The sequence below is a fragment of the Colletotrichum chrysophilum genome (genome assembly GCF_026319265.1).
Source record: "Colletotrichum chrysophilum strain AFK26 chromosome Unknown scaffold_90, whole genome shotgun sequence".
NCBI classification, from domain to species: domain Eukaryota; kingdom Fungi; phylum Ascomycota; class Sordariomycetes; order Glomerellales; family Glomerellaceae; genus Colletotrichum; species Colletotrichum chrysophilum.
In genome coordinates, this window is record NW_026517377.1 from 165,272 (window position 1) to 189,525 (window position 24,254).

A 24,254-nucleotide genomic window follows, 5' to 3' on the forward strand; every position below is an offset into this window, starting at 1 on the left:
GGAACCCTATTCAGTCTCACTCCAAGACCACGAGGGTTTGAAGATGGGATCCTCACAAGAACCTTCAAAACTCAAGCAAGATTTGCACCTTAGAAAAACCAAGCCAACAACCGGGACAAGTGTAAAGTAGTAGAGAAGAGAGACGATTTGGCCTCCTGCCATTAAATATCTGGTCCAACAGTTAATCCCCCTTTCTAATCCGCAAAGGCCAGCCCAAAAGCCGAGTCTCCATTTTTCAATAAACCCTCGGGTCCATCCTTAAAACGCCGCCGCTATGAAGAACGACTAGTCTGTTATACATTCCACCGCCAGCAGAGCCTTCTGCCACACATAATCATTGTCGGGTTCGTCGTCGTCCATGTTATACACGTCACCACCGCCGGTATCCCCTCACGGGGCAGTCTCAAGACGTTGTCTTCTCAAGCAACTCCTTCGCCTCGTTCACCTTGGTCGCAAGGTACGGGCTTCCGCCACGGTCGGGGTGGTTGAGCAGCATCAGGGTGCGGTGCTGCTTGCGGATCTTGTCGCGGGTGACGCCGGACTCCCTGCAAGTGACATTCAGTCAGCCTTCCCCGAATCTTGGACGAACTTGCTGTAGGATCGAACTTACGACAGAGAGAGGACAAGGCAGGCCTCGCGCTTGTTCATCTTGGGCTCGAATCCGCCCTTGTAGAAAGCCTTGCCCATCGCGCCCACGCCGCCGCGAGATCGGCGCCATGCGACAAGTCCAGCTCGGCCCTGCACGCAGAATTGTTAGTTGCCTGCAACTGATGAGAAGGTCCACACAAGCAGAGAAGCGTACCAGGAAGGCCGCGACAGCAGCGCCGGTTCCGATAGCGAGAACAGAAGCCATGGTTGAGTATATACGTGTGGTGATGGTACAGGGTGCGGGCAAAAGCGGATCGCGGAAGAAGATGCTGGATGAGGTGGGAGCTTTTTTTTCCCTCCAAAGTTCGCCGTCCACCAAGCCCGTGATGCGCCGGAGATGGCCCGTGCACTTTGTTCAGTCAAGTCAGGGCGAGTCGGTCTTTGATCGGAAAGTCGGTTGTTCCGTGTCTCTTTTTTTCTTCTTGTCCTTGAGGTGCTGGAGGTCGGGATGCACGCTAATCTTATCGCATAGTTCGCCCCACCATCCAATCGATAAGGCCGGGCCAAAAAATTTCTAAAAAACTTCCTGAAGATTTGGAGATCCCCAAGGCCATTTCGATCACCGCCTTCCGCTGAACGAGAGGAAGCGTCAACATCCTACCCACCCAAACCTCCTCCCCTCCCTTTTTCCGACAGATTCGAGCCTGTGATACCCGGTGAGGTATCTACGTCCTCACAATGAGGTACGTTTGCATCATTCCTGTCTTTCTTGCAAGAGAGAAAGGCTGGTATCATCAAAGTTTCAAGCTACTAACAATGCTCCCAGAATCGAAACCTGCTACTTTTGCAGTCGCCCTGCATACCCCAGCAAGGGCATCACCTTCGTCCGCAACGATGCCAAGGTCTTCCGCTTCTGCCGCAGCAAGTGCCACAAGAACGTACGTCTCTAAGCCGCCCGACCTTTGCCCCTCGAAAACCTCGAAGCGGAAGCAATACAGGAAGCCACACAGGAGACAACCAGCTAACCCGAACCGCCTCACCAACAGTTCAAGATGAAGCGCAACCCCCGCAAGCTCAAGTGGACAAAGGCGTACCGCGCCTCGGCGCACAAGGAGATGACGGTCGACAGCACGCTGCAGTTCGGCGCGCGCCGCAACGTACCCGTCCGCTACGACCGCGACCTCATGGCCAAGACGCTCAAGGCCATGGAGCGTGTCTCCGAGATCCGCGCCCGCCGCGAGCGCGTCTTCTACAAGAAGCGCATGCAGGGCAAGCGCGAGCGCGAGATCGCCGCCGCCCGCAAGCTCGTCGCCGAGAACGAGCACCTCCTCCCCCGCCTGCGCGGCTCCGAGAAGAAGCGCCTCGCCGCCGAGGGCGCCACCGAGGAGGAGATCGCCGCCATCGAGGCCGAGGGCCGCGTGCTGTCCAAGAACAGGGCCGGCAAGGTGTTCGGAAAGGAGAAGGTCAGGCAGCGCGTCACCGTCGACGGAGACGTCGTCGAGGAGAGGGAGGGCGTCATGCAGGAGGGCGACGAGGAGTGGGATGACGAGGAGGGCGACGATGACGAGGAGGGCGACGATGTTGAGATGGAGGATTAAGCGGGCTGGGAGAAAGAGAAAAATGAGCGAGACAAAGACAAAAAATGCTAATCGAGGAACCCCTATTTCCCTCTTCTCCTCGACGAGGAGGGTAGGGGTTGACTTTCTGGGTTTCTGGCGTTCAGGTATACAAGGCGGTATAGCATCGACGGCGTTGGTGGCTCTGAGGAATACCAAGAAGAAAAGTTTTCCGGGTCAGAACGGTTCATCATTCTCAGTCGCCGCCTTTGCTTTCCGTCTTCTGATGCCAGTCATCGTGGCAGCCTGCGCAACTGTAGATGCTGCATGCGCATGATGGCTTCATGTTTTGCCAAGGGCCAGCGGGCGCGTTGTCTAAGCTGTCCCGAGGATTGGCAGCCGGTTCACAGCATGGGTGCCTTTTCCAAGGCCAGGGAACATAGATTTCCAAATGCGAAAAGTCCACATCTACTACCGTCAATGTCATCCAAGCCGAAGTGGAAGTGATGCGCCCAAAGCGAGCGTCGCGGGTATCAATACTGTAGATGTTGTACAAAGGTTTCCCCCCCAAACTCCAAGCCGCAGGCCTTCTACGACCGAGAGCCCTGCTTCATAAACGACGCCCCATAAACTCTGACTCCTTCAGCAGCCGATTCACGCGACCTCCTTGCTCTCCTTTGTGGATTGATGATAATACGTCTTGGGCGGCATAGGAAGCCCCGCCTCGACATCCTCGATGATCTTCTTCTCCAGCGCCTCTTTGCGCTTGATCTCGTCCTCGGCCGTCTCGCTCCCGGGCACCGTCGAGTCACCGTAGTTGCCCGCGCCGCCCCGCCCGGTGGCGCCCCTTGCGGACCGCGCCAAGCTGGCGTTCACCGCCGCTTGTGTCTTGCCCGCGGCCTCCTCTTGCTGTTTGGTATCCGGCAGCGAAGAGTGATCATAAAAGTTGCCCGCCCCACCACGGCCGGCGCGGGCGTAGGCTGATCCGTTAGAGGACGATGTCGGACTGGTGGTGGTGGCGGCAGCAGCAGCGTCCTTCTGAGCCTCGACGTCCTGTTAAAGGCATCTCGTGAGCCAATGTCTTCTTTCGAACATGCTTGCAGTCGTTGTGGCAATTTGAAGTTGCACAACATTGATCTAGAAGCTTTGCATACCTCTGGCTTGGCCTTTTCAACGTCCTCGACGTCCTTTTTCGAGTAAAAATTGCCTGCCCCGCCTCGGCCGACCTTTCGGAATACGTCAGACATGACGATGGTCAGTGGGTATCTTGTGTCTAATTAAATCTGGCTCTGAACGTCTGACGCCTGCGCGATGTACGGAGAAAAGAAACGCGATTCGAAAGATATGGCCACGCAGGCAGGCAAATCTATTGAATTGCCAGTCAATGAGTTAGGCAGGCGATATCTCTGATAAGGGCTGCTGGCTGCGGCGATGAGTGACGTGCGGTTTTGTTGTAAATGAAAGTCATTAGCGGGTTCACCCCTTGGCAGGTGTGGCGCCGCGGGGTTAATCAAAGCTGAGTGGGAGGCCCCGACCACGTTATCGGTGTCCGCAGCCGGTTCTATTTTTCGGCTTGCTCTTTTTTCAGTCAGAAACATTCCTTCGTCAATGAAGACATTCCATTGCCTCCTCTGGTTGCCGCGCGCCGACCGGTTGCCCGAGATCTGTTGGACGAACTGTGCTTTTTTAAGGACGTCCTGGCTATTCTCGAAGGGGAAGATGCATGCGGTTCATTGGACGAGGTTAATGTGACGCAGCATTCGCCTGTCGATCGCCGCGTTCGAGCATCCCTCAGTGAGCCTTCATCCTGGGCCTCCCACGTTCGGACAGGAGCCTCGAATTCTGTTCGGATTCGGGCATATTTGAAGGGAGATCGACAGGTACATCGACAAGGCCCCTTGAGATAGAAAAATGAAGACCGACGTCGTTGCTCAACATTGCTCGTCGACCGCACCGAGAGGGAGGCGATTGAAGACCATCATATCAGGTACCCGCGCGGCGCCGCCCTTCCCCGAGGCCCGCGGGGGGGTAACTTTCCCTTTGCATCTCACGATGTGATCCAGAAATAATCCAGGGGTCCAACCCCCTCGATGAAGGAGGAGCGGAACGCACGGGAGCGCCAGCACCCAAACCTTCTCTTCATCCCCGATGAACCTTCCGCAGAATACGGTGTGTGCTCCTGGGGCAAAGGGCAGCTGCTCAAAGATCAAGGAAACGGAGTATGCTTCCACGTGGATTGCTTTGGTGACGCAGGTACGCCGAGAGCAAGCTGTGAGAAGCAATAGTTTGAGCCACAAGGGGGAGGTCAACGACGAGTTTCGCAATGATAACGAGCACAGTTTGGAGAGTACCTCGGGGTACGGCTGGGTACCTGACATGTACCCACTCATTGACAGGGCTCTTGATAGCGACACGCATCTTGCGGAGCCTGGAGGGGTGATGTGCAGCTGCCGCGAGAGGGGCTGGCTAGACGTGCTGATCGCCCTAGCCACTTTTCGAACTCTCGTCCGCTTGTATCTCCGCCGTTTCCTGCTCTCGTCAATTTGACGCGGGGATGGCAGCGCGCAATGATAACTACGGCCGGACCGGGATGGAGAGGTGACGGCTGACTCTGCGATAATCGTCCCGATGCCGGTCGAAGAGAAGGGAAAAGAGAAAATCCCATACTCACGTAAGACGAGGCGCAGCTAGCCCTCTCCCGTGCTCGGTCCCATGACTACGAGGAAACAGGCATCTTCCTGATCCATGTCTCGTTTCCTGTAAGACGCGACTTCGGCCGTGAAGCTGTCACTTCAGTGGGAAACCTTATCTCCTGGACAAGCAGGGTTGAGTCTCTGAAGACCGTACACTATCCGTACCGGCACAAACGGTTTGTGCAGTCATTGTGCGCGACTGAAAGATCGGCGGGGATTCCTGCCTTGATTGGAGAGCTCATGCATGGTGATTCCAGCTTCGGGATGGCATGGCACTGTTCAGAGAGTGAGGGGTGCAGCTGCACGCCTACAGGGCATGACCCTGACGTTCGTGTCTCATGGAGTTGCCCTACAGAACCACACTGCTGAAGTTTTGTGAGCAATCGTCGATTCGGCCCAGGAATTTCCCCTTCATCCGCGCGGCGGACTGGGTCCTCCCTGTTTTACAGCGCCGACAAATGGGGATAGAGTTGACGATCGACATCGAGTCGGCCATTCTGCTGTGGAGTATGCGATTGTTGGGCGACTTGGGGCGTTGCCCTTAGTGCGTTTTTTATTCTGCCCGAGCCAACTTTTTGAAAACTTTCGGACAGGTTGTCGGAGTGCAAACCGATGGGTCTGCGTGCCATGATTTGTTGAATGCGTGTGAAGGGAAGGGATTGAAGTAATGCTTGTCCAACTCGTCGGAACAGCTGTCGATCCTGAACATGGATGCCGACTTGCAAGCTGTGGCAGCGCCAATCCGCTTCTTGCGTGGATCAGACATTGGTGATGTTGATTCCCATATGCAACTTTGAACAACTGTTCTCTCGGCTGCCCCCGATGCCGTCTGCCCCGTCCACGTAAGACAAGTCCTTGCAACTTAATATCAAAGTCCTTGTTCAGGGCGTGTCGAGTCGCGGTTGAGCCGCTTGTGAGACCTTGACCGCTTTGCTGGGGCTCAATAGCAAGTCAAGTCCCTTAACCAGACCGATAAGATCCTAGTGAATCTCGGGCGTCTGACCAAACCAATACGTTTTCTGCGAGAAGGTCATCTGTCGGTGACATAGCGTCGATTTAAGAGTTAAGGCGTTGTACTAAGATGCGTGCCCTTTTCTCCTGGAATCAAAGAGGACTGACTAGTTGCCATCATCCCTTGGTATAAAGTTGCCGCCCGGTGAAGGTGTTTCTAAGTGCAAGGCAGAGTACTTATACATTACCCAAAAGATTGACAAAAACGGTCACGAGTATTGATTAGTCGCAAGTAGTCAAGTTGGCGTCAAGCCATAGAGAGCCGCAGAGCAATAGACGTTAGAGCATAGTTTTCTCTCGTCCAACTGCTGGACGTCAGGCAGAATGACTCCATTACAAGCCACCAGAAGACTTCATTCGACGTTGAGGACACATTCAAGCCCGAACAACGGGACACGCCGAAGATGTCTTGGATGCATTCAAAGCGTCAGTTTTGGCAACTGAAACTCCGATCAACCCAGCCTGGACTTGGACGGTTGCGCCCAGTGACGCACTGGTTGCATGCCAGGTGCATTGAGAAGGCGAAAAGCTTTCAAGACTCAAGCAAAACATGCCCTCACTCTTCGTTGCCAACTTGCAGTGTGGTGTGGCGTGTCCATGTCCGGTCCGGTTACTGGCGGGCCGGCCGGTGCTGGAAGGAATTCTTCGCTGACGATCTTCCCATTGCCCTGTGAAATTCCTGCCCGCTGTTTAGATATTACACCACACCTGAAAAGCGCAGATACCGGGGAAGTAGTGTCAAGTGGCGAACGTGGTCCATTCTGACCGGTGAGGCGGCGGCGGGCAGAGACAACTTCAGCGACGGATTGCATCGGAGAGAGCACAATGACCGACGGGAGGAGCGGCGTGCCGCCAGTGCCACGAAAGCCCACCCGACTTGCCCAGAGCAGCAGGCCGCATGGTGCCCGATGGAAGGGAGATGGGAGCAGCTGACCGTCCCGAATGGCTCTGGCGGCGCTCTAGTACGGGAATGACGAGACGGGAGCGAGACGGCCCTTGGGATAGAGCGTTTCCCCGGGACTGCGGGATCCGTAATGCGTGCCGCGGTAAAGACCTCAGAAGAGAGTTCTCTGGGATCAGCGGATTCATGGCCAGCAAGGACACGAATGAGGCGACTGTGGTCTGCGGGAGTCGTGCGCTTGACGAATTCGAGGCAATTAGCAGGTAGGGACAGGCGAGGTAACGTAGCCGAGCATAAAGATTCGCCATCGCATGGCATCGCATCGTATGCATCAGAAAGTGCGTACATATACATACGACGACGGGGGCGGCGGCGTTGACTGACGCGCCAGCCAGCACAGCAGCGTCAGAAAGCCCCAAGCTCGGGCAGCCTCTTCATCGGATTCGCTCCTGGCCGCCCCAACGGCAACCAACAAGCTGGATAACTTCAGGCAGACCGTCCCAGCGGGTGAGTCCTGTGATTTGTGGTCACCGGGAGGGGCCTGCATTGGACCAGAACGTCTTGGTGGTTGGAGGTGGTGGTGGTGAGGAGGGATTAGGTGTGGCAGCCCCAGGCGGAAAGGTCGCCAAGTGCAGAGCCCGCCCGGCCATCCTCTTGGGGGCACGATTAGCACATCGTCGCTGGGGGTTTGGCTGGACTGCGATGCCCTTACCTAAGGCAGGATGGGGGACGAGCTGGGCAAGGAGTGGGATTTGAAAGACAACCTGAAGTGAAGTGACAAGGAAGAGGGGAAGAGATAGAGGAGGGGCGTGTGGGTGGTGTGGTGGCAGTAGGTACGGATAGTCAGTAATACCCTACCAATTGGCCAGTGGTTCTCTCTCCATCGTCGCAGTTGCTGTCGCACTCTGCAATTCAACTGTGTACCGCATTTTTTTTTTATCTGAACTTTTTTTTTCTTTCCTCGACAAGAGGCATTTCTTTCCCTTTGCTTTCCACCGTGCTTTCCGCTCAACATGGATTTGAGACCTGGTCCGTGTTTGTACAGTCAGAAGCAACTACGTCACTGCCTCTCTCAATACGGACGGACTTTCCCCAGGTATCCGTACACTGTCCCCACTGTGCGGTCGCAAGAGCGCTGTCAGCCATCGCCACACAGTGTACAGTCACCGCGCCTCCGACTCAACACTGTAGTCTGCACTGGGGGCGTGATTGTAGCACTGATGGGCATGTGGTTTCTCTGAGGAGGGCAGGGCGAGGTATCTTTCTGCATCTTAACCAATGGCTCTGCACTGTGCAAGAACTGGTTCCTGCTTCTCCAGCAGCATAATTTTAGTGCGAGCACCTAGGTACCCAGAGCGAGCTTCCCCAATGCTGATCAGCCCAACAGCGCCGTCGAAGAACTGTCTCTAGCTTGGCTCCCGTGTGATCAACGATCAACAGAACCGTCGGGGAATTTTGTTTTCTTTATTGTTTCTTTTGGTGTTCTCTGCGGCCTGCTGAGATCTCCGGTTCTTACCACCACTCAATTGATTGGCAGGAGGTGATGGAGAAGTGGAAGCCAGAGAACATGTACGTTGACAGCAACAGAAACCAACTCAGGAAAAGAGCTCTCTGTCTCAATGTCTACCCGAGCCGATGTCAAGGCACACACGGCAATTGAAGAAACGCTGCACATCATTCATCCGAGTTTCAATATCTGTACTTTGCAGACACGCAGCACTTTCTTATTCCACCTTCCCCAAGCTTCCTGTCTCTCGTCCGGCCTGCTACCCCTCATTCGTCCACGGCATAGCACAACACAGCGCATTGCGCACAGCTCACACAGCTCACAACCTTGAAGCTCGCACAGCACAACGCGGCATGGACAACATGGCAAGGCAGGCCATGGCATGGCAAAGCATCGAAACCAAAACACGGTAGAGCTACGGATGCTGCTACTGCGTTCCTCCCCGCGTCCTCTAACTCTCGTTCCTGATCCGAAGAGGAGCCACTTCTCCATTTAATTGAGAAACGGAGGCGACCAATGCTCCATCTCCAGACTCCTGGCCGCGCCCGGGAGCAAAGGATGGACTTCCGGTTGAGGTTGGACGGATACACCTACGGGTACCTGATGGAGTTGTCAGGCCAGCAGGCAGGGGGAGAAGCTGTCGTGGGGTGCAACGCAACTAAGCGTCTGGCGGTCGCCGAAACATGCCACTTTGCTTAACGACGAGCCTCTCGCTTGAACCCAAGACATGGCATTTCCTGAACCCATCCTCTCAATCATTCCACTGGGTTCCCTCGCGAACAGCATCTTTCGTCAAATCAACCCCAATGAGAAGAAGAAGAAAAAAAGAAAAAAAGGCTGGCACAACACTACCATTTCTCACTTCAGACGAGAGCACGGCGAGGGGAATTGACTAGAGAATAATAGGCCACCCGAGCCAAATTAAGCCACCTTTGTCCGGGCAGAGCAAGGCACGAGTCCACCATCTTTTGGAGTGAGACGGGCGAGGCACCGTACCAACAAAGAACGGCGGTCCTTTGCTGGGGCATCTCATTACGTTTGGCTTTGCGCTGACGGTGGATGCCTCTCTCTCCAAAAACATCCAAAGCCTACACCTAACCCGAGTTCGTCTCTACCGCCTGCACGAGCAACTCTGCTGAACGAGGCTCGCAATAACTAACTGCTGTAGGCAGTCTTTTTCAGAACCATCGCTTCGAGCACATCAGCTTCGAGAGGATAAAAGTGCCGGACATAAAATTGCCCATTGCTATTTACGACATGCAACCCAGGCACGCTATCGGGCTTGAATCGGCAAGGATTGGTTGATGGATCTGGCTGGACTGAACATGGGGACGGGGGACTGCAGCTTGGGCCTGGGTCTGAATGGACTGGTCTCCCAAGATTGATCAGCTCACCCCTCTGCGAGTGACCTTTCCCCGCCGCACCGGCGCCTTACGGACACAGCAATCGCTCGGGAGGCCGACCATCGCTGGTCCAGCGGCGGCCCAGGGCAAGCCCAGAGAGGACAAGGACACACCACGGGCCATGCTCCATGCTCCTTGTTCCTGGCGCCCGTCCGCTGTCCACAGCGTCGTCGTCCACTTCCCACCACCGGAGCGAGCGCGTGGTGCTACCTGGCAGCCCAGGCGGCTTGTACGAAGTACCTTACACTGTGGGACTGCAATTGGCACTGGACACCTTCTCTCTCCTCCTGCGGCTGCGCAAGGTGGAAGGGGTCAAGAGGTACCTTCACTTCACCATCCATACCGTGCCCGCCCCGGTTGCCCACCCATGGACACTTCTTCCACTCTCCAACTAAACTCCAAAGTCTACGCCCCCTTTTCCGCGGCCCACCCCCAGCCCCAGTCCACCACTACATCCCTCCACCCTTTCTCTCCTCTTTCGCTGTCTGGCGGCGCTCTACGGCGGTACAAAGCACAGTATGGCGAAAGGTGAGCAATGAGGACGTGGGAGGGAGTGTCGTGGGCAGAGCGAGAGACGAAGAGACGCAGAGCGGGAGACAGACGGCGGGAGAGAGACAGAGAGAGGAGACTGTGCCCCTCCCCTCCATCCCTCCTTCTGGCACCTTCATCCTAGTGATCTTATTGCTAAAGCGGCCAATGAAGACAGATCCTCGTCCCCGACCAGCGCTTCTCTTTCATTCTGGCAACTTGGGAAAGGGCTGTCTGGTCTGTTTCGCCCATCGCTGGACTTTTTGGGTCCCTCTTCCAAACGTCCTCTGTCTCGAGCCCACAACTTTTGCTCTCACTCAGCTTCCGTCCATACAAAACAAAGCAACACAGAACACAGCACAGAAACAAAAAAGTTGAAGCCGGCCTGGACCTCGAAAGCCCTGTTGATCATCAGTCGACTAACCCCTAGAGCCCCCTCCAAAGGAAGACACCCTTAACCGTTCAATACCACCGCTACCAGTACCACCACCACCTCCCACCACATGCTGTCGGCTGGCCCAGCTCGGAGCTACTAGGCACACCCGCCCACAGACACACCCCTGCTGAATTGCTGCTCCTCCCCAAAATAATATTATTTCTTGCGTCCGGAGGCTTGTCTTTGCGACTCATTCATCACCTGCCTACTCGTCTAACACCGTCCAACACCACCACCAAAACACCACCGTTTCTACAAACGACTACGTTTCTACGATATTTTGCTAGTCACAAAGTGTTCGACCACCCGCGTCGAACCTGATCAGCATCGGTAGTCGGCAATGGCCTCCTCAAAAGTATGCCCGACTTCGGGATTCTACCCCATGCCCTGCCCTGCCTAGCTCGCTCCTATCACGCATCCGCAACCCAGTCTCTCGTGCTGATTACTCGTCGATCGTCTTCAGGAAATGCAGCAGACCACGAGGCCATTGAACCAGCACCGTCCGTCGCTCTCGTCTGCCTCTTCTTCCGGACTTACCACCCGACAATCCCACTCGCGTACCAACTCCCACTCCATCCTCAGCGGCGCCCTCAATGCCAACCACCGTGTCACCCGCCGAAAGTCCATGACGAACACTGCTGCGAACGCGGCAGCCATGGCAGCGGCGATCAGAGAAGTCGGAGGGGATAAGGTCACGCCTATTGCCGTGAGCTCTCGCCGTAACACGGCGTCGAAGAGCGCTGCCGCTCGCGCCGCAATCGTCGGGAGCCTACCTTCTCCCCCAGCGAGCCTGCCAACGCAGAAGTTCCACTTGGACGGCAAGATGGACGTCAACGAGAACGCAATTGAGGACGAACCGAACAACGCATCGGGCGACGAGGGTGAAAATAACACGCAAAAGGCTCGCATGCGTCGCGCTAGCGATGGCCAGCCTCTCGTCAAGGAGGGCAGCAGGAAGTTCAACCGCGTTGAGCTCAAGTGCGAGACTTGCGGAAAGGGATACAAGCACAGCAGTTGCCTGACCAAGCATTTGTTCGTTCCCTTCCCCATTCCCCGCATCCCCGTTCTCCAGTTCCCGTCCCGGGTTTCGAGATCCGAACGACGGACCTGGTATCATCAATGTAGTAATCGGGCGGTTTGTTGACTCATTCTCTGGTCAGGTGGGAACACACTCCCGAGTGGTCTTTGACTTCCAAGCTCCTCATCTCTAAGCACCAACAAGTGCAACTACTCGAGGCAGCATCTGTCCTTCTGACAATGAACCATGGTAAGGACGAGGCCGACGCCGACGCGGCCACGCCCCCGGATTCTGCCAAGGATTTCCCCAGTGACCAAGAGTCTGCCTCTCCGGCGGCATCTGGATACTCGGACGAAAGGCACAGCTCGGCTGATACCACTCCTCCGCCTCAATTGGAAGGTTTTGCTTCGTCGGATCGTTCGTTCGCGAAGAGATTTAGCTCTGGAAGCGGATTCGGTCGGTCGTATCAATCTGCGCCTTCTACCAACCCACTCGTGACGGGCAGCATGCCCCATGACTCGGGAATCTCCTCCCACTTCCGCCACAACAGCCAGGACCAGCGACCACCGTCGTCAGGAAGGAATGCTACTGGTCAAGAAGACCGTGACCTAGCGGCTGCCGTCGAGCTCCTGAGCTGCAGTTTCAACAGCAACAACGGGCGCCCGGTGGGTGTTCCCGCTGATGCTCCTCCCGTGCCTCCTCTGCCGGCGCAATACCTCGATCAAGCCGCATCATTCTCCAGTGCAGGGTTCAGTGGTGGCTTCGGCGCAGGGTTCAGCGCAGGATTCCTCAGCAGCTTCCCCAGCAGACAGCCCGAGAGCTTCACTCGCGGTGAAGTTCGCGGCGCCGATGTCAAGATGGAGGACAACGACAGTGTCATGGACGATGACGACTTTGACCGTCGATCTCGATCTCGAAGCGACGAGGACGACGATGGCGTTTTCGGACGGATGGAAGAGTAGCGCTTCTGCCATCGACCATTGATGCCGACGATATCTGAGGATATGAGTTCATGACCGCGAGGGGAAGACGAGGGGAGGAATGTTTCATTTGTACCACCATATACTACACCCTGTAAATGAGGTGGTTCTGTCTCCGCCGCCGATCTCTCAGCACCAAGGAGTGGAGGGCCCGATCTTGCATCATCATGGCGAGGCCATGGGAGGGGGAGCAAGGCGTTGGGCGCCGGGGGGAAGGAGATCGAGATTGCATCTCCACGAGGTTAAAGTGAGAGACGGAGAAGGCGTCGAGCGAACGCCCAAACTATCACACTGATGGATCTTACGATACAAACGAGTGCGATGTCCACACGAATGGCCACAAGCTCTTTTGATCGGTTTGACCCCAGCATAAGAAATAAAGAGAAAAAAAGATCAAAAATCGGCATGTGCAAGTTGTGACCTGTTTGGCCTTGATGACGGAGATGGTTGGCAATAAATGACTGGCTGTAGTCGGTGGCTCTTGTTTACCATGGCGATGGTTGGCTGGATTGATGCGGCAGGTTGGCAGGCTCAAGCCAGCAACAAACTTAACCAGGCAGCATCCCCGGAGCTTTGCTCCCGAAGGCGAAGATTTGCATGTGAGCTCATCAAGCTTTGAAGATCACACAGGCACCCAGGCAAGCACACGGGAGGCTGGTGGAACAAAGCGTTAGAGAGAGAGGAAATGTTTTGGCCCGAGAAGCGAGGGAGGCAATTGGGTATTTTATGTTTCTAGGTTGGCGAGGAAGATGATGAAAGCATGCAGGAGAGGATGGAAAAAAGCAGAGAAGAGAAAACTCTGCAACATACGGATCGAATAAACGGAGCAAGTAAAATTCGATCCTTGCGAGCACCCGCTCGCTGTGGAGTTTGGGGTGCTGCAGTGGGCGGAAGCCCGGCGGTCGTTCGGGGGCCGGCGGTATGGGGAATGAGCAGACAGTGGCAGCAGCGACAACAAGCAGGACGGTCTAGCTGCCCCGGGCTGGCTGCCAACTAGCGCCAGCTGTCAAGGCCTCCAACCTAGCTGCCTTACCTAAGGCAATCAGCCATTGCGGGCCCTTTCAGCGTCCTTCGCGTTCACCACCTTCCTCTAGCTGATGTTTCCCCGGCGACGTCACCTTACCCGCAGGCACAGCTTTCTTCTCCACTCGTCAACATCATAGGCCACGATTACCCGTATTGGTGGGAGAGGAAGGTCTCACTTTTTTCTCCCTCTTACCTTCTTGAGTTCATTCTGTCGCAAGTCGCAAACGGTAGCTGCGCTTCGCGTCGTCTTATCGTGCTATCGCCCGATTTTTCCTTTCCTCTACCCCTCTTGCTGGGCGCATCGCTAGGTGCACTTACTCCTTTTAATCGGCTCTTCGAAGCAGACACTCACAACACCTCCACAACATACCAAAAAACAAATCACAATGCCTACTCTCAGGAGAAGAGCTGCCTCACGGCCCGTCGAAGACGTCGACATCGACGTTGACGATACCAAGACTCGCGCGGTCGAACCTGTCGCGAGCAACCTCGAGACCCTGGCCACCGCGCCTGATGGACAGCTCGAAGCGCTCGGCGTCGTCAAGGATGCGACGGAGGTCACAACGAAGGAGGAGATCACAGAGCAGATCAGCGAAAGGGATCGCGACCACCAGCACCCCAGACGGCAGCGCTCGCACCTGCCTACCGCGCTACAGTTCCCCCTCGTCGCCGTCCTGAGCTTCAGCATTTCGAGCTTGTGCTACAGCTTCCTCAGCGAGTGGAGTCGCGGAGAGCTGGCAGGCATATCCAAGAGCCTTGATACCTGGGGAGAAGTCGCGGCACTGGCTGGATGGAGAATGTGAGTTGTCCTGAGCTCGCGAGAGCTCCATCAGCGACTGGCCACGCGATAACCGCATTGAATGCGCGTTTACTGATATGGGTTGTTTTGGACAGATTCGAGCTTGCTTTGGGCTGGTTAGGCAACTTCGACAGCTACGATCTCGCTGCGCTCAACTTGCTCGCGCATGGTCCACCGGTATGTTCAATCTCGTCGTGGACGGTGTTTCGGAGACATCCGAATCAAGCTTTTCGGCGTACTGACGAGAAGTTATGTTTAGGTTTACCTCATTGCAACTTTCTACAAAATCAGCCCTGCCACTGCGATCTCTGCGCTGGGCATCGAGATGCTTTCCACCTTTGTGCCATTCCAGCTCCTTAGGCCTCTGTCGGGCGCGCACGCCGGCGCTAAGAACGTCGCCAACCGCGAACTCCTTTCCGACGTCTCGATCACCATCTTCACCACCGTCCTCGCGGCGGCCACCTACAGCGCCACCCTCTTCGTCTCGTACAAGACGTACCTGCCGACGGCACTGGTGATGTACTTCAAGGGCCTGCCCACCTTGGAGCCCGCCTACGGTTCCAACTTCGTGGCCACGCTCCCTGTTACATTGGCTTTCGGCATCGCCGCGAAGACCTACATCTTCACACCATTTGTGGCGACCGGCAAGACCATGGAGGATGGTAAGCTGGAGGAGTTCGACCCCGCCACGGCTACGCTGGGCGAGACCCTGGCTTGGAACCTGTGGGGCTACACCACACGCGCAAAGGTCGTCATTTTCCGCACCACGGTGGCTATGATCTTGACGGGTGTCAACACATACTTGCAGACTTTCATGACGGTCAACGGCGTTGAGTCTTATGGTGCTGCCCTTTACGCCGGTGCCTGGGTTGCTGCTGCATTCCTCACAGGCGTCGGCCTCGGCTTCGTCGGTGGCGGAGAGGCATAAGTGTGGGGAGAGCTTGCCTCACTTTGTACTGTAAACTAGGGGGACGGCCAGCTTGGCGGGGCAGACTTGGGAATTGCTTTTGGGTTCAAGAGGAGTTTGTCGGGCAACTCGTCATCAGCCACGGGCGGGTTTACTGCGAGCTGCTTTTTGCAGCTTTGTAACAGGCAGAAGAGGAGGCTGGCCATCTGTTTGGGACGGACCACGGGGACTGCGAAAGGTGCACAACATGGATGTTGCGCCTTGCTCCGTCAGTCATCAAGCTTCTGTATACCATTTCTGCTTTTTTTGCTTTTCCTTTTCTCTCTCTCGTATCTATCTTGAGTAATGCAAAACTCAATATCTCTTCAAAAGCTGTGTCTCGGTGTGGGCTCCCAGAAACCGGTTTTGAATGCAGCAAACCTGGGCATACACTGGTCTCGTCGCTACGATCTTGCCCTTTCGGGGGTGACGTGCCGGTCATGATGAACCCGCAGTCAGCCTCGCCTGGACAATAGAGCTGGAGGCTAGTCCATATCAGTCGGCTCTGTGCAGCGCGCTAGCGGGAAAATGTCTCTGGCGCCTGGTTGGGGACCGGCTGGAGGAGGAGTTGAGTTGAGTGGTCGGGCAGCCGACGTAGGGCTGAAAGGGTGGGGGGTAGTAGTGGTGGTAGACGAGCCCAAGAATGCGACGACGCAAGAGCCTGGCAGCCTGGGAAGAAGGAGCAATTCATTCGGGCTTTGCTGCGGTGTCTACGCGACATGGGCGGAGAACACAGCTGAGGCACCCTTTTTCTGCCCGCTCTTAATCAATGCATGTTTTGGTGAGGCGAGCTCACTTTTTCTTCGTTGGTTAATGTAGCGAGGTGGTCGGACATTGGGCATGCTTTTCTTTGTAAGGGTGCAGGCGAGGCTGCGCCCTCCCCTCCTCGGGTCGGGATGATTTGCGCAGGGCTTGATACCGAAAGGCGGGTTACTTGGACTGTGTTTCTTGTCAGGCTTTCTTTTTGCGGGTCCCACCGGGGTCCAGGGAGGGAACTGCCCAGGGTTTCTGTTTCCCGGGTATTGGTGATGAACTGAGACTATGGAGAGGAATGTGTTCAGGTGTTCATGGGGGCGCGGACATGGTCATGGTCACGAACGGGATGGATGCTTGCTCCGGCGTCTGCCGCGCTTGGGGAGGCGTGGGTGAGGGCGGGATGATTTGCCCGGCGCAGGGCGGTGATGTGCAGCCGGGGTCATGGTGTTTGTTTCTTGGGATGGTGGTGACGATGATTTGCCTTGCATTTCTTGGGACATGCACATCTTAGCGCAGGTGAGCATACCTGTTCGACGTTGCGTGACGGTCGATCGGAAGCCTATCTGGTGCTCTCGGGCCCTTGCTTCTGGTGGTGACCGGTCATGTTCTGCGCGGAGGTGGGAATGGTCGAGGTTGACTCTTGCTGGGGTTCGCGGGGGGGGGGGGGGGGGGGGGGGAGGAAAGTGATATTGCGTCGGATGCAACCTGGAGTGTTCAGCTTTGCGTGCTTCTCTGTGGATTGTATGATGCGGCTGAGGCGTTTGTCGGTGGGATATCGATGACTTTTCTTCGAGGACGGCGTTCTTGAGGAGCGTGGGGACTTGGGGATCTCCATATATGAGTTTGGGATCTCCTCGAATAGAGACGAGGTTTAGAATGGGCATCGCCTTCATCTTTCACGGAGCATTATTCTCAACATTATTCTGCATTTGCTGCTGCGTGTCTATTGATTCTCCCAATGTCTTGTTCCAGATCCAAGAAGTCGTCCAGGAAAGGCCAGGAGAGCACGCGAGAACACAACTACGAAGAGCAGTACGCATCACCGGCGGGGACGGACAGCTACTATGCTTCCTCGTCGACGACGGCACCAACCACTGCTGACCCGGGGACACCCAAGCAGTCGGTGCTCAAGTCCAAGTCCATCAAGAGCGAGGGCGAGATCACGCTCCAGGGACCCATCGAGGTTGCTGGGTCGGTGAAGTCGGGGGGTAATATCACGTTCAACGGGGACTTTGACGTCCGGGATAAAGTGGAGGCGTATGGAGGGATTGAGGTCAACGGAAATCTGTCCTGCGAGTAAGTCCCTCGGAGAATTCGGGTTTGGAAAATTTTGCGTGCTGATGAATTTGCAAGGGGCAAGATGAAGGCGTATGGCAACATCAATGTGGCGGGGTACATGTCTGTCGGGTAAGCAATACGACCGGCTTCAAGCACTTGACTGATTGGAAGCTAATGAGGATGGTCCAGTGACAAGGTCAAAGGCTTCGGAAAGTTGAGAGTTACCGGCACATGCGAGGCCAAGGAGCTCGAGATTTATGGCAACACGACGATCATTGGCTTCCTGTAAGTCACAGATGCCCCCTTTCTTTTTCGTGGAGCACGACAGTGATCGTAATGCTGAAGGTGCCGCGGTGCAGAAAATGCAAAAAGATGACGTTGTATGGCACCCTCACCATCATTGGCGAGAACTCTGGGTATCAGGCCGAGGAGGAGGAAAAGATTTGGGGTGCGATTATCAGCCGCGAGGAGGAAGCGCGCTGGTGAAGCATGGGATGGGATGTGTGTGGTGTAACTGAGACATGCATGCGAGCGTCTTCCCGGGGTCCTGGGAGACGGACGTGGGATGCAGGGGAGGTAATCGGGCTAGCTGAGTTGGAATTATGGGAAATGACCGGCGATAAACATTGTTTGTATGATGTAGCGTTGGGAGGCTTTTGTCCGCTCGCTTTTCGGCGTTGGGAATGGCGTTCTTCAATGGGCTATTTTTAGACACATGTTGAGTTGAAGTGTCCTTCATTGAATGATGCTTCCGGAGATTGAAGTTGTGTATATTCAAGAGCCTGTGGTTCCGAGAAGAGGAGAATACGTATGCCTTAGAGTCCAGCTGGATGGCTTCAGCTCTGAAGTCGAAAGCTGCGTATGACGATCTCGATTGGCATTGTTGATCATTGCACTAGAGAGTCACCTGGTTCGGCGAGGTCCACCGTGACGGGGGAATACTGACCTGGCCCGTGCTCGAGCCGCCATGGGAAGCTCGGATATGGAAGTTGTATGTTCCGAAAGCCAGCACAGACCAAGTCAAGGTCAGCTCAACAAGGATCTGTCAGTGGATGTCAGGGGCCCCGCTACTTCCTGCTAGCGTCAGGAAGCTTCCCAAGCTAAACTGGGCGACGCTCAAGGTCGCGACTCCCCTCGTAAACGCGCCAGCCGACAACATCTCAAAGTATGCGCAGTATCGAATTGCAGCGCAACCAACACCCACAACCGCAATTCACGATACAAATGCATTCATAGGGATAAACGCTCCCAAGAAGCGGCCGCAGAGACATTTTCAGCTCAGCAAAGATGGCCACCACCGAGGAGCGCGCCGGAGACGCCATGGACGTCGATGTGTCGCCCAAAAACAAGACGACGGTCGAGCACGACATCCGCCAGTCTCTTGGCTCCATCAGCAACTCCGTCGAATCTCTCGAGATGCGCGCCGATCCCGATGCGCAAGCCACCGTCACCGACTTTCTCGACTTCACCGAGTACCTCCCTTCCGATATGATGCGATCCCTTACCCTGATCGGCAAGCTCGACCAGACCTACTCCGAGGCCTCCCTCAACGTCCACAACCTCACCTCTACCTGGGGCAAGCTTCCCAGTCTTCCGGCCGACGAGAGGCCCTCACCCACACAGCTACGCGCCGATATCTCAAGCAGCCTGAATCATGCAGTCAGCTCGAGGGTATACTCGCATGCCGAGGCGGTGCGCATGTCAGAGAACGTCAACCGGCATTACAATCGCGCAAATGCGATCCTGGCGAAGTTGAAGAACATGATGGAGAACTATCCCGCGGAGGAGCAGAAGAGCCCTGTGGCAACGTCCAAGTCGCCGCAGATGGTCAGAGCACCCAAGATGATGCGGACCGGGAATGGGGAGAAGGTGCGGCGTCCACGGATTCCTAGGATTACTGTTCCTGGTGAGGTTCTTCCGCCGTACGACCAGTTTGTGGCCTACTCGGATGATAGCGACGAGAGCTCCTCCTCCTCCGACGAGGAATCTCTTCCACCCACCCGGTCTACGCCTGCACCAAGAATCAAGGTCGTCAAAACACCCAAAGCAAGACCTCCAAAGACCCCGAAAGCACCGGCATCGCGCCCTCCCAAGGTCCACACTGTTCCAGCTACTCCTGCCGCTGCGTTGCAGCCGCCACCGGAGAATGCCGTGATAGGAAGCACGGATGCCCCCTGGCTGCAGCTGACGCCCTGGGAGCTTGCCAGGCTCAGGAAGCGCATGAAGAAGAACGCTACGTGGAACCCAAGCGATACTATGATATTGCGAGAGCTAAAGACACTTGGTCGTGGTATCGATGCCTACAAGGAGGCAAAGAAGAAGGCCGAGGATGAAGGCAGAACCTTTGATCAGGTTCCGCCGGCTCTTGCGCCTGATGCTGGATCTGAAAACAAGCCGATTCCCGAGGGCGCTATAAGTGCTGCTGCCCTCGCATCCGACGACATTCAGCTGAGCAACAGGGGTATGAAACTAAACGAAGCGAAGAAGTTGAAGCGGGAGTCGTTAGCCAAACAGGCGGCCGAGGAGGCTGAGGAATCCGCCCGGCAGTTCAGAGAGGCAGCGCGGCTTTTAATGTCTAGCGACAAGCCACCCGCACCTTCAGTTGCCAATAACGAGCAGACAACAGCAGCGCCCAAGTCAAGCTCGAGGTCTAGGGCGAAGGCGAATGGCAACAAGCGGAAAAGAGACTCCATCCCAGAGGCGGAAGCTGAGAAGCCAGAAGTAGTCGAGACGCCAGCGCCACGTCCGGCACCGAAGCGCACGAAGACGGAGACTCCGGTCCCGCTCCCAAATCTGAGAGCCAATCTTGCCTCTCAGCCGTTGACCGAAACTCCCATTCCGCCACCGGTTCTCACGCCAGGAGGTTCCGCTGCCACGCCCAAGATGACTACACCGGTGCCCATCCCTGTGCCAGGTCAGGAGCATGCACCTGGGACAAATACTGCGCCAAAACCTGCCAACACAAGTGCACCGGCGTCATCGCCAACTGGCTCTGTCGTTCAAGCTGGACCACCTCCCGCGCCCATCCCGGCGAACATTGTAACTAAGCCACCGGCCGAGACGCCGATTCCACCGCCGGTGCTGTCTCCCAAGAAGTCAACAACACCAATTCTTCCACCTGTTCGTGACCCCGGAACACGTAGAGAGACAAGGGGCGAAGCTAAGAAAACCCAGCAACAAGTTGATCCTCCTACATCTGTGCCGCAGCCCCAGCTGCCGCTCGTACACCGCTCATCGTCCGCCGCTCCGTCTATCAAGCAGTCGTCCTCCCGGGCGGCGACGCCAGGCACCACACCCGTCCCGGAGAGTCGTCGTCCCAGCTCGCGAGGAAAAGCTAGTAGTCAAGAACCACAGCCCTCACTGGCCGCCGAGCGACCCCGTAGAACTAGTACCGCTAGGAACACTCCTGTGCCAGAGATTAGACAGCCGAGCAAGAGAACCAGAAAGCCCGCGCCTGGTATCGTCAGCAAGACGAACGCTGGAGGCAGTAGTGCCGCCTCTAAGCGAAAGGCCGCGCCGAAGAAGAAGCGAACCCAAAAGAAGGAGAAGGGCCAGCCGATTGAGATTGAGTTGGAGGAAGACGATGAGGGAAACCCGATTGACCCCGACGAGCCGAGGTACTGCGATTGCAACCGCGTTAGCTTCGGGGATATGATTGCGTGCGATAACGAAGTAAGTCTTGCTGCTTGGCATGAGCATCCGCTTGAGCTAACAACTTGCCTAGAACTGCGACAAGGAATGGTTCCACCTGGAGTGTGTCGGCATGGCGCAGATACCCGCGCGCACGACGAAGTGGTATTGCCCTGATTGTCGCGTACGTCTGAACATTGGAGAGAAGGGTGAGGTGAATGCTAGGGGTATCAAGATGTAAGATGACGCGGGGACACGGTATGATTTATTGGGCACTGCGACGGCGTTGACGGGGGTTGAGGCGGACAGGGCCGCGAGACCCATCATGACTACAGGTCATGACTGTACTTGTACTACTAGTGTATACCCTCTTGCAATGCTCGTACTTTATTTGGTTGACGAACAGACACATCTGTCGGTGCCTTGAAGGTAGGACGCGAGCAAACGGGGACGTAAAAGAAAGGGGAAGTGGGAAAAAAAGGAATCCCAACGAGATTCGAACCTCTAACCCCAGAGTTGTATAAGGTGGACTCGTGCTGAGCTGATATTTGGGCCATACTCAGCATATTCACGGCCACCACCGCTACACCCGCTGTTGCCTGGCTGGAGGTGTGAACCTTCTTATATACCAATGGCACCTGCCTTGGGATGCTTCACCCGCGCCTTCTGCTGTTGCCGATGCACAGTGCGTTCTTTGTCCTCGTGTCCCTCGCTCTCGCCCACTCTACGATTATTTATTTTCCCCTTCTCTCTCCCCTCTACTCTACATCGACTACAACTCAGCCCGTCAATCGATGGAACTCTCACGTCTCAAGCATTCCGGGCATCCACGTACCTCCGTTGACCTCCTGTGGCCGGGACCCACTTTGCCTATATTGGAAGTAACTGTGAACTCTCCCTCCAGGTTCAGAGTGCAGCGCGTTATTGCTTTTCTCGCGTCGCAGATCTAGACGGACCTGCCTTTCGCGGCTGCATTCGTTCTTTTCACTTCGATTCAATTCTAGACGGTTCCCTCTTTCTTTTCACGTATTTAAGTCGCCGGTTAGCCGCTCTTGGATTCGATCTCAAGCCAGCTGCTGCTGCCCGCGATACGCGTCTCATCGAAACTCATCCCAGTCAGACGCCCTTTTCGTGCTAATTCTACATTCAGACCATGGGAATCAATGGGTAAGTTTCAACTGCGAAGCATGGGCAGAATTGTGCTAACGATTGTCCATTCTAGGTTCTGGGAGGTCATCAAAGACACTGGCGTCGACACTTCCTTAGCACGATGGGCTGCGGAACATATTAAGGAGCATAGGCGGCCACTGCGGATAGCCATAGACGAAGCGCACTGGCGTTACAAAGCCATCACTGTTGAAGCCTTCGAGGAGATCAAAAGAAGTTCGTCGCCACACTCCTCTATTGCGTTTGATTTCTCACGCACCCACCTTGCCCATGCTCTTCCCTTTTGAATCCCTACTTACGCTTGCCCCAAAACCGAAATGAGGCACGTCTAACAGTTGCTCATCTAGGAACTCCTCCCGCCAGACCACGCGAGTTGAACATGCTCGACCGCATTTGGTCCCTGATGCACATCGGTATCGAGATCATCTTTGTCTTCGATGGTGAAGGACGGCCAGATGTCAAGCGCGACAAGAAGACCGAGGATTCTACAGAACGCAAGGCCAGGGAAGAGAACAGCGGTTTTTTCAAGGAAACCTTGACGAAACTTCACATACCCTGGCGCCAGGCTCCTGGCGAAGCCGAGGCTGAATGCGCTGCCCTGCAGAGGCTAGGCCTAGTGGATGCGGTTTGGTCAGAGGACTCTGACACGCTTATGTTTGGGTGCACCGTCCTCGTCAAAAATCTCCTCAAAAGCAATGGACAAAAGAGCAAAGACGAAGCAAAAGTGTATCGGCTGAGAGATATCGAACAGAAGACGCGTATTACAGCGAATGGCATCGTTTTGTATGCCATGGTGGCGGGGTGCGACTACACCAAAGGCCTGCACGGTTGTGGTACGGCTGTTGGCCAAGAGTTGGCTAAAAAGAAGATACTTGTGGAAGAATTTTCAAAAACATTGGCAAATGCGGGCGAAAGAAGCTGGAATTTGTGGCGAAGGCGACTAGAGGCCCAACTGAGCAATCTCAGCTCCAAGTTGAGACCTCACTTCGACAAAGACAAAGCGAACATCAGCCAGTTTCCGAACTTTCAAGCGTTGGGATATTGACCCACGCCAGATATTTCCAGGCATCGAGGAAGCTAGATGTCCTCAGGGAATGCTTGTGCTTAACGGGTTTCCGACTGGAAAAGAGGCTGACCGCGCCGTCGTGGGGAAGCGTCTTGAAATTGTCCGGTCTGTGATTCTGGACGCGGTTCTCGGCTGGGGAATGTCCGACGAAGAATTCTTGGAATGGCGGAAGGGCCCAGAGAAGGCATCAGCTGGAAATGGCAAACCCGCAGCCAAGAAAAGTGCGTTACCAAAAGTCCAGACAAGGCAGCGCGGGCGAAAGAGGAAGGCCGGGAATTCTGCTCGAGTAACGCCACTGCCTAAACGACCGGCAACATCCAACCCCCCGGCAAAATTCAAATTATACGACGACAATTTCGTGGACTTAATAGGCGACTCTTCATCCCAAGAAATAGGCTCAGGGGCAGTACCGTCAGGTGCTCTTGGAGCGGCAAGCAAGCCACTAAACATTGCCGACAAATCAACACCGCTCAAACCTACCCATCGAGTCAGAGAACAATCTGTGAGCTTTCCCTCACCAAGGAATAGGAATGAATTGTCAGTGTCACGAGAGACTCGCCTGACCCAAGAAGATGGTGTCAGCGAAGTTTTGAAAACGCTGAGGAAGCATTACTCCGCGGCCAATTCCGCCAGACATCCGCTATCAGGGAATGTCGGTTCGGCGCCTGTGTTGTCATCTTTGGCAAAACAAAAGGAGTTGCAGGGCAAGGGTGGGAGTATTGAAAACCCAATTAACTTAGACGATTGACGGGAAGTGGATTTGAATCGCGCGCTAAGTACTTCATCTGAGATGTTTGACCAAACTAGCAACATTGAGGAAGTACACCAGGCAACTCTCACAAAGGCTACAACCCCTGGGATTGATGGGATTACTACAAAGTTACTACAATCCATTTGGGGCCTGATAGGTGTTCCTATACAGCAGCTCTTTCAGGCCTGCGTTCAGATAGGCTACTTCCCTAGGA

At 55.4% G+C, this 24,254-nt stretch overlaps 7 protein-coding genes across 7 annotated transcripts; 5 read left to right on the forward strand and 2 right to left on the reverse strand.

The window, feature by feature from the left end:
• Positions 1–403: 403 nt before the first annotated feature.
• Positions 404–853, reverse strand: TIM14 (Mitochondrial import inner membrane translocase subunit tim14; the record flags this gene model as incomplete). The annotated part of the gene is made up of 3 exons (XM_053182148.1): positions 404–545; positions 611–738; positions 803–853. The coding sequence occupies 3 exons, from the start codon at positions 851–853 to the stop codon at positions 404–406; spliced, it is 321 nt and encodes a 106-aa protein (XP_053033939.1).
• Positions 854–1,326: 473 nt separating this feature from the next.
• On the forward strand, positions 1,327–2,186 carry RLP24 (ATPase-activating ribosome biosynthesis protein; the record flags this gene model as incomplete). The annotated part of the gene is made up of 3 exons (XM_053182149.1): positions 1,327–1,331; positions 1,415–1,526; positions 1,635–2,186. The coding sequence occupies 3 exons, from the start codon at positions 1,327–1,329 to the stop codon at positions 2,184–2,186; spliced, it is 669 nt and encodes a 222-aa protein (XP_053033940.1).
• A 612-nt stretch (positions 2,187–2,798) lies between these two features.
• Positions 2,799–3,391, reverse strand: COL26b_009419 (uncharacterized protein; the record flags this gene model as incomplete). Its single annotated transcript, XM_053182150.1, has 2 exons — positions 2,799–3,197; positions 3,299–3,391. The coding sequence occupies 2 exons, from the start codon at positions 3,389–3,391 to the stop codon at positions 2,799–2,801; spliced, it is 492 nt and encodes a 163-aa protein (XP_053033941.1).
• A 7,698-nt stretch (positions 3,392–11,089) lies between these two features.
• On the forward strand, positions 11,090–12,603 carry COL26b_009420 (uncharacterized protein; the record flags this gene model as incomplete). The annotated part of the gene is made up of 2 exons (XM_053182151.1): positions 11,090–11,655; positions 11,784–12,603. The coding sequence occupies 2 exons, from the start codon at positions 11,090–11,092 to the stop codon at positions 12,601–12,603; spliced, it is 1,386 nt and encodes a 461-aa protein (XP_053033942.1).
• A 1,430-nt stretch (positions 12,604–14,033) lies between these two features.
• On the forward strand, positions 14,034–15,374 carry COL26b_009421 (uncharacterized protein; the record flags this gene model as incomplete). The annotated part of the gene is made up of 3 exons (XM_053182152.1): positions 14,034–14,446; positions 14,542–14,623; positions 14,706–15,374. 3 exons carry the CDS (start codon positions 14,034–14,036, stop codon positions 15,372–15,374), a joined length of 1,164 nt encoding a protein of 387 aa, XP_053033943.1.
• Positions 15,375–17,106: 1,732 nt separating this feature from the next.
• On the forward strand, positions 17,107–17,912 carry COL26b_009422 (uncharacterized protein; the record flags this gene model as incomplete). Its single annotated transcript, XM_053182153.1, has 3 exons — positions 17,107–17,444; positions 17,616–17,711; positions 17,786–17,912. The coding sequence occupies 3 exons, from the start codon at positions 17,107–17,109 to the stop codon at positions 17,910–17,912; spliced, it is 561 nt and encodes a 186-aa protein (XP_053033944.1).
• Positions 17,913–22,209: 4,297 nt separating this feature from the next.
• On the forward strand, positions 22,210–23,268 carry COL26b_009423 (uncharacterized protein; the record flags this gene model as incomplete). Its single annotated transcript, XM_053182154.1, has 3 exons — positions 22,210–22,223; positions 22,279–22,439; positions 22,571–23,268. 3 exons carry the CDS (start codon positions 22,210–22,212, stop codon positions 23,266–23,268), a joined length of 873 nt encoding a protein of 290 aa, XP_053033945.1.
• Positions 23,269–24,254: the final 986 nt, after the last annotated feature.